This window comes from Pinus tabuliformis, chromosome 8, assembly GCF_031772625.1.
Source record: "Pinus tabuliformis cultivar Carrire ecotype Pingquan chromosome 8, CPIR1, whole genome shotgun sequence".
In the NCBI taxonomy this organism is placed as follows: Eukaryota; Viridiplantae; Streptophyta; class Pinopsida; order Pinales; family Pinaceae; genus Pinus; species Pinus tabuliformis.
The window spans coordinates 340,007,072-340,019,086 of NC_142294.1; the positions used below are offsets into that span (position 1 = coordinate 340,007,072).

Below are 12,015 nucleotides of genomic sequence, written 5' to 3' on the forward strand. Positions count from 1 at the left end.
TCAATTATTTTGTGTATCAGGTTATTCACAACCTTCTTTTCATTTGTATATTGCAAAGGTCCACAACAAAGGGAATTCTTAGACTTTGGATGTTTCTCATCTTCTTCTAGGTCTTGACGTTAACATTTCAAAATCACAGTCAACTTGTAAGTGTACCTCAACCCCTTATGAAAAATCCTAGTTGTTTATTTTTTAACAGCTTATAATTTCTCATTTTACTAAGAAAAGGATCTTTTTATCAATAATTTTTTGTTCGTAGATTGCTAGAACCATGGCGTTCGAACCCCTCTCAACAGGTAATACCCTAACATCAGGTTTTAACTTTGTTAAATTTTACTCAAAGGATTTCCACTAATAGTCCTTCTAGGGACTGTTCCCTTATAGGTATGCCTTCGACCCTTTGGAAGTAGTAGGGGTTTAAGTGTTAACTTGGTCTTTGGTCACGCTCTAGGTTCTTTTTATCCTTTCACTGTAATTTCAGGTTTTGGTCCGTGAAACCTTCTGTAGGCTTGAAGGCTTATGGCCTAGGGTTAATAACTCCTACCCAGAATTTTCTTAAAGTATTTATTACATCCTGCATGAAGAATTTGATGACCACTTATAGTGGTGGTCCTATTTGCTTAATTTCTCCCTTGAGGCTGCCTATAAAGTCACTCTATTTTTATAAATATATTTAGAGGATTCTTTTGAAAATAATACTTCTATGTCAGAACTGCATTGAACACATATGAGTAAAATGTATAAAAGACTGGGATCCCTCAGGCAAATTGCGTGCACTATTTTGATCATAATTTTTTTTCCAAGTAGAATATAAGGATATTGCGGTGTTATATACTAGTTTCTAGTATTTTCTCTTTTAGTTATTCTATCCCTTAAAGAAAAAAGTAATATAATGGAAAGTAAATTTTAAGATCTATTGGTTGAATACGAAATTATCACAATAAAATATTTTATTTCATCTTTGGCTTGTTCGACACATATGAATGACGTTAATTAGTTTATTTTCCAGTTTTACTTAGTCTCCTTGGTGTTATTATTTGGCAGTTTATTTGTTTCTTACATCATCCCTTAATGTTAAGTTGAAAACCCTTGTTACGGTCCTCTATTAATACCTCTTAAACAAGGCAACTACTCATAGATTCATATACAATATGTGCAATCTTTTTCAATTTGATTTTCTTTTTTTTTTATGTTTTCAAAGCTTTTGCAAACCCATCCCAAGGCCTGCGTAATATTTAGACCTATTAAATAGGTTAAAGGAATGTTTCGCTCTGGTTATGAGTCTTAGTCAGTCTTGACCTGTGTAACTAACTTAACCCAAGAACACTTTATAGTCTTATATGTTTTTTTTTTCCTACTAAGGAATTTGCAGAACATAAATACTTAGTATAACCATAGAACATGAAAACAAGGTTAAACAAGAAAATCAAATCATATGTTGAACATTAATTCACTTATCTGCATAAATAACTTGACCTGCCACATAACCCAGTGGATAGAAAGATTCTCCACCCAACCAATGAGAATTGGTAACTCTACCAGTACTTCCCCGAGCCAATTTCACATTGAAGGCAGCTTTTCAATAGAGACCTCTCTAGGTCCAAGAGGATTCCTTCTAAATATAGTGTCATGCCCTTGAGTTAAGTAGCACCACAACTACTTAGTTACTTGGGACCCCTCCTACCACGCTCCAAGTCCATAAGGTTGCCTTAGGATTTTCCCCTCTCACCCTCGGCCAACTGTTTTTTCCAAGATTGAGATAATCTATCTCTTGGAGGAAAGAATCTAAACACGCAACTGCCTCTGTATAGTTTCCCTTCTTGGGCTTCCCTAACTATTTTCCTTAATTGTATGAGTGTGAAATTTCCTCTTAGCATCTTTTTTCCCACTATAATTTTCCGAGTCGACCCAATGGAACATTTTATTCAAAGAAAATTAGGAAAATAAAGAAAACATTTATTTACATCACATATTCGTTCTTGGCCTCAAAATGGCCACTTTCCGTAAAAGTAAACTCACAAGAGAGTAAATGAAATATATACTAGTCACTAGGGGAAGTTACGTGGAGGCTTTTAACGTTGATAAATACAAGTTAATTCATTTTTCTTCCATGCTAGGTCTGTAAAGGATGAGATCCATTATTCTTAAGCAACTGGAAGACACCCATCATCATCCTCCATTGTGTCTAGTCACTCGCATAAGTCCAAATCTCAATAAATGAAAAGAGACGGGTAGATCAAAATGGTTAAGCATGTTATAATGTATCTCTTCAATTTTGTGGATCTAAAGATTAGCTAAGAGATATCTTCACCAAGCCACTCGGAATAAACATTTTTTAGTTTCAAATCCAACACTTAAGCATTGTAAGTTTGAATGTAACCATTAAGGTTAAGAGAAAGTGCTTAAGTATTGCAATATCTCCTCTTAATATTATTGTGAAGTTAGTTGCATGTCAACTCCAGTAAGACACTAGTTGTGATTCTCAATAAATTTTAAATAACTAATATTTTTAAAATTAATTAATTCTAGTTATCTCTAAAATCTCATATTGCTAAATAATCCTAGAGATTTCTCCATGCTTTGTAAAATATAATTTTTTTTTAAAGAATTAATTAATTCTTGCTATCTCTAAAATTTAATAGATAACTCTATAAATTTTTCCATGCATTATAGAATCTAATATATTTACAATGATAAGCAAATTGTGCCTCATAGTCTTTTGTAGTGCCTTCATTAGTGTGTGTCTTATCTGTATTTCAAAAAAATCAATTATAATAATATGAAGACACCCTTTGTCATCTTCTACTACAACTACAACGCTTTCACAAGTCCAAATCCCTATAAACTAAAAGCGAAGGGAAGATAAGAATGGTTGAGCATGTTATAATGTATTTCTTCAATTTTGTGGATGTAAAGATCATCTAATTGATATCTTCAATTCACTAAGCCATTGGGAAGAATTGTTTTTACTTTCAAATAAAACACTAAAGCATTGTCCATAAATGTAATAGTTAAGATTAAGGGAAAGTGTTTAAAATAGAGCAAGCTCCCTTGTTAATTATACAGTTAGTTGTATGTGTAGGAGATTTAGTTGTTATTCTCAACCAATTTTGAATAACAACTATTTTTAGATATGGTTAATTCTTGTTATTTCTAAAATGTTCAATGCTAATTCAAGATATTTCTCCATGCTCTCTAAAAATGTATTTCTTTTAAAAATTCGTTAATTCTTGTTATTTTTAAAATGTCACAGATAATTCTATAAATTTCTTCATGTATTACAAAGTCTAGTCTATTAATAATGACGAGCAAACTATATTGTTGAATTTCAGAGGCACAGCAAATCAACAAATAACACAGCAAAATATCAAGCACATATGACACAGTATTTTTAACGTGGTTCACCCAACCAATTTGGGCTACGTCCACCAAACATAGGCATCAGGAATTTATTAATCAAATTGGAGATTACATAATGAAATCCTCACAAAACTCTCACCCTCTCAGCAAACCATCCGAATGGTTGCCTATTATATAGCATAGAGAATCTAACAACCTCATTAACTCCCTCACATCAAATATAGGAGGCATTAACTCCCTCCCAACAAACTGGAGTTAATCTAGGACCTGAATTCTATTGTTGTCATTAGATGAGATTTTTCCTATTTTGCTCCAAACAGAAAATCTCAACAATCTCCACCTTGACAACAATTCCCCTGATGCCCTGTTATTATTATTTTATCTTTTCTACAAGCCAAGAGAAGCCAAACACCAGTGTAGCTTCTCCAACAAAACTGGTTTCGTGAACATGTCTGCACAGTTCTCCTTTGTATGCACTTTTCCAAGAGAGACTCCTCTTTCAGTGATAACCTGTCTTACAAAATGATATTTGATTGGAATATGCTTTGATTTACTATGATAGGCTAGATTCTTAGCCAAATGTATTGCACTTTGACTGTCACAAAGTAACCTGATGTTCTCCTGTAACCTACCAAACTCACCAAGCAAACCTTTCAACCAAACCGCCTCTTTGCAAGCATGCGAAGCAGCAATGTATTCTGCTCCAGTAGTGGATAAAGCAACAATGTTTTGTAGCTTTGACATCCAGCTTATAGCTCCACCTGCAAGAGTAAAGACGTACCCTGAAGTTGATCTTCTCTTATCCAAATCACCTGCAAAATCGGAATCAACATATCCGCAAACAAATTCACTACTCTTATTGTAAGAAATACAATAACTACTTGTGCCTCTCAAGTACCGAAGCACCCATTTCACTGCTGACCAGTGTTCTTTACCCGGATTTTCCATGTACCTACTGACAACCCCAACTGCATGTGAGATATCTGGTCGAGTACAAACCATCGCATACATTAAACACCCTACTACATTGGCATATGGAATTCGAGACATATAATCCTTTTCTTCATCTGTATTAGGACATAAACTCGAAGAAAGCTTAAAATGGGAAGCTAAAGGGACTGACACAGGCTTCACATTATTCATACCAAACCTCAAAAGTATTTTCTCAACATACTTCTGTTGTGATAGCCACAGCTTACCATTGCCCCTATCTCTGAAAATCTCCATGCCTAAAATCTGTCTTGCCGCTCCTAGATCTTTCATATCAAACGTCCTTGCCATCTGAGTCTTCAACCTGTTGATTTCTTCAATGCTTTTGCTTGCTAAAAGCATATCATCAACATACAACACTAAGATAATGAACATGCCATTATTTAACTGCTTAAGGTAAACACAATGATCATATTCACTTCTTACATATTTCTAACTCAACATGAAAGAATCAAACTTCTTATACCACTGCCGAGGCGACTGCTTCAGGCCATATAATGACTTTTTGAGCCTGCAGACAAATTTCTCATTGCGATGGTGAACAAACCCTTCCGGTTGTTCCATATATATATCACCATGTGGAAATGCAGTCTTAAAATCTAACTGCTGCAACTCTAAATCAAGCAAATCCACTAATGCTAACACAATTCTAATTGAAACAATTTTAACCACTGGTGAAAATATCTCATGAAAGTCTATGCCAGCTTTCTGAGAAAACCCTTTTGCAACCAGTCTCGCTTTGTACCTGTCTTCCGTATCATTCACACCCCGTTTCACCTTGAACACCCATTTGCATCCCACAGTTTTTCTGCCTTTGGGAAGTTCAACCAGATCCCACGTGCCATTCTTACCTAAGGCCATCATTTCTTCCTTCATGGCTGCTTTCCATTTGTCACCATTTGAACCTTCTACAGCTTCCTGATAACACAAAGGTTCATCATCATTAGCGATCAAAGCAACTGAAGTAACATGATCATCATACCTTCTTGGAGGGCGTTTGATCCTTGTAGACCTCCTTAAGAATGTTTCTGGTGCTTCCACAATTGGCTGTCTATCAACTGTAGGAATTTCTTCATGATCGCCATCTGAGACCTGTTCATGTCCTCCATCTGAACCCTGTTCATAATCTGATTCTGAAACCTGTTCATGACTATAATCTGAACTATGGTCGTTATGACTATCATTAGAAATGTTGTCAAACTGAATATGCTGGAAATCAGATACATCATCCTGTTTCAATCTTCTATCTACATCTAACTGTACAAGAGAGCATTCATTAAACTTTACATCTCTGTTGATGATGATTTTGCGGGTAGTAGGATCCCACAATCTAAATCCATTTGTTCCATCACCATACCCAACAAAGACATACCTTTTTGATTTTGGATCTAGTTTAGTTCGCTGATGTTTAGGCACTAGAGCATATGCAACACAGCTAAACACTCTAAGTTTAGAATAGTCACAAGGGTGTTCTTTCCATACCTCTTGCGGAACCTTGCAGCCTATCGCCGTTGATGGAGATCGGTTTATCACATAACAAGCTATTGCCACTGCTTCTATCCACAACTCCTTTTGCAACCCGGCGTTACTTAGCATACACCTTGCTCTCCCTAGAAGAGTCTTGTTCATGCGTTCAACAACTCCATTCTGCTGAGGAGTATAAACCGTGGTCTTATGTCTCTCGATCCATGCATCCTTGCAATAGCTGTCAAACTCCTTGGAGGAAAAATAACCACCATTGTCACTTCTTAAACATTTTATAGTTCTACCAGTGTTGTTTTCTACCAATGCTCTAAATTGCTTGAAAACTGTAAAAACATCAGACTTCTTTTTCAACATGTAGACCCATACTTTCTGAGAAAAGTCATCAATAAACGACACAAAATACGACGAGCCACCATACGACGCTGTAGGGGCTGGACCCCAAACATCTGAATGAATATAATCAAGTATCCCTTTACTAGTATGTTTGCCTGTTTTAAACTTTTGTTTACCTTGTTTACCAAACAGACAATGTTTACAGAAATCTAATTTTCCAGATCTTAGATTAGGAAGTAACTTTCGGTCAGCCAAAATTTTCAATCCTCTTTCACTCATATGCCCCAATCTTTGATGCCATAAGTGAATGGAACTACTGTCATGTTCAGACACAGACACATGATCTGACCCAATTCTGCCTTCTAACTGAAATAGATTTCCTACTTTCTTAGCCTTCATTACTAGTAAAATACCTTATAGATTTTCATAACTCCACCTTGAATTACAGTTTTATATCCAGTGCTCCTAATGAAATTATATTTTTTCTTAGATCTGGTACATGTCTCACATCAGTTAACATTTTGGTTGTGCCATCAAACATTTGTAGTTGTACACTTCCTATTCCAACAATACTGCAAGTGACATCATTACCCATGTACACGACTCCATCATCAACTGATCTATATGTTTTAAACCAGTCTCTATGTATACACATGTGGTTAGATGCCCCAGAATCTAACAACCAATGTTGATCATGTTTTGAAACATTAACAGACAATACCTCATCACTCATACCTGAACCAGATACTGAACCTGTATCTGTGGTGTTGGCTTCCTTCTTTTCTGTCGAAGAGCCTTCTTTAGCAGCCTGCTTTCGCTTCCAGCAATCCTTTTTCAAATGTCCAGCCTTGCCACAATGCCAGCACTTCACCTTTGGCTTCTTTCCTTTGGACTTTGAGCGAGAGTCGCTATGCTTTCCCCCAGAGTGTCTCTCCCGTGAGCGACCTCTGGCCATCATTACCTCTGATGTAGAGGTGTCTGCATTCGACCTCTTCCTCGTCTCCTCAACCAACAAGGCTCCAACAACATCGTCAAACTCAAGGATGTCTGATGTACTAAATCTTATGGAAGTAACAAAGTGATCCCAGGATTCAGGCAATGAACATAATAGAGTTATTGCCTTATCCTCTGAATCAAATTTCACATCTAGACTGTCTAATCGCACCAATAAGGTATTAAAAACATTCAGGTGATCAGCAATTGAGGTACCTTCTTTCATCTGCAAACCATATAGCTGTCGCTTCAGGAGAATCCGAGTTGTCAAAGATTTCGTCATATAGAGCTTCTCAAGCTTCGTCCACAGGCCTGCGGCGGTTTTCTCTGACACGATGTTGAACAGAACATCGTCCGCCAAACATAACCGAATTGCGCTCAGAGCTCTATCGTCCATTTCATCCTAATCATCCTCTGTCATGGAAGGAGGTCTTTTGTTTTTCTCCAACAGTGCTTTCGCCACACCTTGTTGAACTAGCAGATCGTGCATCTTCACCTTCTAAATCTCAAAATTATTCTTGCCATTAAATTTCTCAATTTCAAAACGGGCACTTTGAGTTTTCACCATTTTTGTATCAACAAAAAAACACAATAATCTCCAATATCCAACTTTAAATACCAGCAATTTAAAAAACAAACTGCCTATGCCTTTGTTTTTACACAACAAAAAACTGACTTATTGCTGTGAAAAAATTGCAGTATATAAACTGAGCATCCTCTGAGCAATTACTCAATGGGTTAATTACGGTTTCGCAGAGAATTGCAAGGGCCGCACCGAGGCTGTGGCCCATTAAAGTGATACACACTTCCTCATCCTTGTAAAGCTCAAGAAGCCTCTTGATCTTCCCCAAGAACAGATCCCTGGCGCTGGTTTTATGTAATACGCACAGCAAACCATAAAAAACTTCACGGAGGTTTTATGTAATACGCACCAGCATTCAATTACAAATTCGCTTTGCAGTTTAAAAAAAAAAAACAATTACGGTTCTGTGTACTCTGTACACCAAAAAACAAAGCTGGAATACGCCCACGCAATTCGCTGTTTTATATTAGATATTCATGTTGTTTTACAAAACATACCCCCGCTGTTTATATCACTGTGTGTTATATCACCGTTTTAATATATATTCACATTGTTTGAAAAAAAATATACCCATTCGCTGTTTATAATATACATCCATTTCCACGCTGTTTTTTCAATATATATATATATATATATATATCCTCGCCGTTTTTCAATATATATATATATATACACGCTTTTTTTTATTGCTATAACATAACCACGCTGTCTTTTAAATAAATCCACGCAGTTTTTAAATAAATCCACGTTTTTGACTGCGCATACCTTTATTCAGCGCACAATTGCAGGTTATTTCAAATGGAACGCAGGTTATATCAAATCCTTTTCAATATCCATCGCTGTTTTAAAATACATATTCACGCTCCCCGCAAATGGCTTGCCTCCACGCTTGTTTGAACAGCTCCACAGCGCACCAGGTATTAGATCACCTCCAGGCAGCGCCTCCACCTTGAGCTCTGATACCAATTGTTGAATTTCAGAGGCACAGCAAATCAACAAATAACACAACAAAATATCAAGCACATATGACACAATATTTTTAACGTGGTTCACCCAACCAATCTGGGCTACGTCCACGAAACATAGGCATCAGGAATTTATTAATCAAATTGGAGGTTACATAATGAAATCCTCACAAAACTCTCACCCTCTCAGCAAACCATCCGAATGGTTGCCTGTTATATAGCATAGAGAATCTAACAGCCTCATTAACTCCCTCACATCAAATATAGGAGGCATTAACTCCCTCCCAACAAACTGGAGTTAATCTAGGACCTTAATTCTATTGTTGTCAATAGCTGAGATTTTTCCTATTTTGCTCCAAACATAAAATCTCAACAGTATGTGTAGGAGATTTAGTTGTTATTCTCAACCAATTTTGAATAACAACTATTTTTAGATATGGTTAATTCTTGTTATTTCTAAAATGTTCAATGCTAATTCTAGAGATTTCTCCATGCTCTCTAAAAATGTATTTCTTTTAAAAATTCGTTAATTCTTGTTATTTTTAAAATCTCACAGATAATTCTATAAATTTCTTCATGTATTACAAAGTCTAGACTATTTATAACGACGAGCAAACTATAGTCTTTTCAATTTCCTTTGTTAGAGTATCTATTCTCTCTTTCAAAAAGATCCATTATAAATATGAAATTATTGTGAACAAGATGAACAACTCAATAACCTTCATTATGAAAGTTTATTTAAGTCCTAGAATTATGTCATATGAAATTTAATAGTTATAATTACGCTGTAAGGCGTTTTTGAAATCAACTATCCTAACCGCTTTCATGTCATAACCTGTGCAATTAGATATTTTGTTAGATGATTAGCTTAAGATGATCCATTGATTTGAATTGGATGACGGTTGCTAGCATTCCCAACTGCACAAACTACTCTGGCTTGTGAGTCAAACGTGTTTATTTTTCCTTGCGTTTTTTTTTTGTGGATAGTTAATCCGTTGCAACTACTCTGGAGATGGCTCGGTGCCACGTGGTTGGACTCCTCACCATCATGGCCAGCGACAGATCTGTGACCAATTTCACTGCTTGACTTCGAGCGGAGATCTTGGTAGAGCGTTGATGGATTTTTCTACGGCGTAGTAGTGAGAGGAGCCAGCTCAAATAGTTCTGTTGGAAATCGGCCCTCCACGGTGCCCATTTCCCACCTCCAGAATACAGCACCATATGATAAGTAGCTCAGCAAATTTCCAAACTAAATTTCTGATGTTCCCCTAAGAGATGGAGACAGGGAGCTGCACAGACATGTGCTCAGCTTCACTGGGGCTTTAAAGAGAATTATTTTGTCCGATATTCTTATAACAAGCTATTTTATTCATGACTCTGTGAGTGAAAAGTCAAAGTAATTGGAATTTTGGGGATACAGCTTAGGGAGAAGGATCCCGCTGGTGCCATCTTATGGTTCAGGGAAGCTATTAATGTCGGAGACCGTGTTGACAGCGCATTGAAGGATATGGCCATCGTGATGAACCAGCAGAACCAGCCATTGGAAGCCATCGAGGCCATAAAATCCTTTAGACACCTTTGCTCCAAGCAAGCACAAGAGCCTCTTGATAATGTGCTAATTGATCTCTTTAAGGTATAATCTCAAACAAATCCCATATTTATAGGCAGTACACAACATGTACTCTGCTCTGTAACATTCTACGTCCTGTGTTTGTATTGCAGAAATGTGGGAGATTTGCTGAGCAGATTAGTCTATTGAAGCATAAGCTCTGCTTAATTCAGCAAGGAGTTGCATTCAATGGCAAATCGACCAAAACTGCACGGTCACATGGAAGGAAGTTTCAGGCTTCCGTAAAGCAAGAGACCACTCGGGTTCTGGTACATAGCATTGATAACCTTCTCCTGTTCTTTTAGTATTTCTGTGTAACAGTGGTTGAAAGAGAATGTAATGGTTGTTGGCAGGGTAATTTGGGATGGGCGTATATGATGCAGCATGACTACTGTTCTGCAGAAATCGTTTACAGGTGGATTTCAATTGAAGTTGAATGATTGACTTTTTGTTATTCAATGACAATGTTAGAAATTGGAATAATGTGGTGTGTTAATGAATAATTGCAAGCAGGAAAGCACAGGCATTGGAGCCAGATGACAACAAAGCCTGTAATCTAAGCATCTGCGTGATGAGGCAGGGGAAGGTGGAGGCCTTGGGTCTTCTACAGGGGGTGCTGAACAACAACAAGAGAGGAAAATCGAAGTCGTTGGATCGTGTCGAAGCGTTGTTGAAGGAAATCGTGGATTCGAAGACAGAGGTAAGGACCAGGGAAGAATGTCAATCAACGGCCTCGCGTCTTGAAGATTTGGAGTGGGTTTGGTGTTGTGAAGATGGAGGATCACAAGAAGAAGAGTGGGATGCGGCAGTTGAGGTGCATCACAAACGGAATCGATTAAGAGTTTTCCAAGAGATAACTTCTAAGATATAGTTTCTAATTTTTTATCCCCTAATTAGCTATAAAAAGGTATAGAATATAAATTGGTTCTCAACGGATTGAATCCATCATTACACTTATTTGTTTTTTTACTTTACAACTTCCTTTGATTAGATAAGCAATCTAACAGAATATATTTGATATTTGCTAATTGCTAATTGCCTGCAAGTTGTATTATACTGTACACAATATTCCAATGACTTTCTCCATTGTTTGGCAGTAGAAAAGGCAGTTTCTACTGCACCAAGACCGATAACAGAGAAGCGTCACACATTTATTTTTACTAGTAAGAAATCAAAAGCTCATTTTAAAAATCAATTATATTTTGAAAAATTATTTTATTTTCAAGTTAAATATTAAACATCCCTGTCAAGGTAAGATTTTACTGATTAACTTGTCAAAAGTAAAATTTTACTAATAAACTTGTAATTTAAAAATTCAATTCATATAACTACATAAATAAATTGAACTAAATGCGTTTGTAATCACTTGGGTTTGTCTAATAATTAAGTAAAGAAAAAATTGCAAATTTATGTGGCAGAGAGTAGCACTTATTTGATAATGATAAATGACCTTGTCACAATATCTATGCTATATTGGTACTAAAATAAAAAAATGATTAAATATAATTAAAAACCAAGTGAAAGCTATTTTATTCATGATTTCTTTGTGAAAAGTCAAAGTAATTGGAATTTTGGGGATACAGCTTAGGGAGAAGGATCCCACTAGTGCCATCTTATGGCTTCAGTGAAGCTATTAATGTCAAAGACCGTGTTGACAATGCATTGAAGGATATGGCCATCGTGATGAACCAACAAAA

General features: G+C 36.4%; 1 protein-coding gene across 1 annotated transcript; it reads left to right on the forward strand.

Annotated features, from left to right (window-relative positions):
- Positions 1-10,166: 10,166 nt before the first annotated feature.
- LOC149235522 (protein SULFUR DEFICIENCY-INDUCED 2-like) lies at positions 10,167-11,189 on the forward strand. Its single transcript, XM_089461409.1, has 4 exons — positions 10,167-10,342; positions 10,432-10,587; positions 10,672-10,733; positions 10,832-11,189. The coding sequence occupies exons 1-4, from the start codon at positions 10,217-10,219 to the stop codon at positions 11,187-11,189; spliced, it is 702 nt and encodes a 233-aa protein (XP_089317535.1). The 5' UTR covers positions 10,167-10,216.
- The last annotated feature ends 826 nt before the right edge of the window (positions 11,190-12,015 follow it).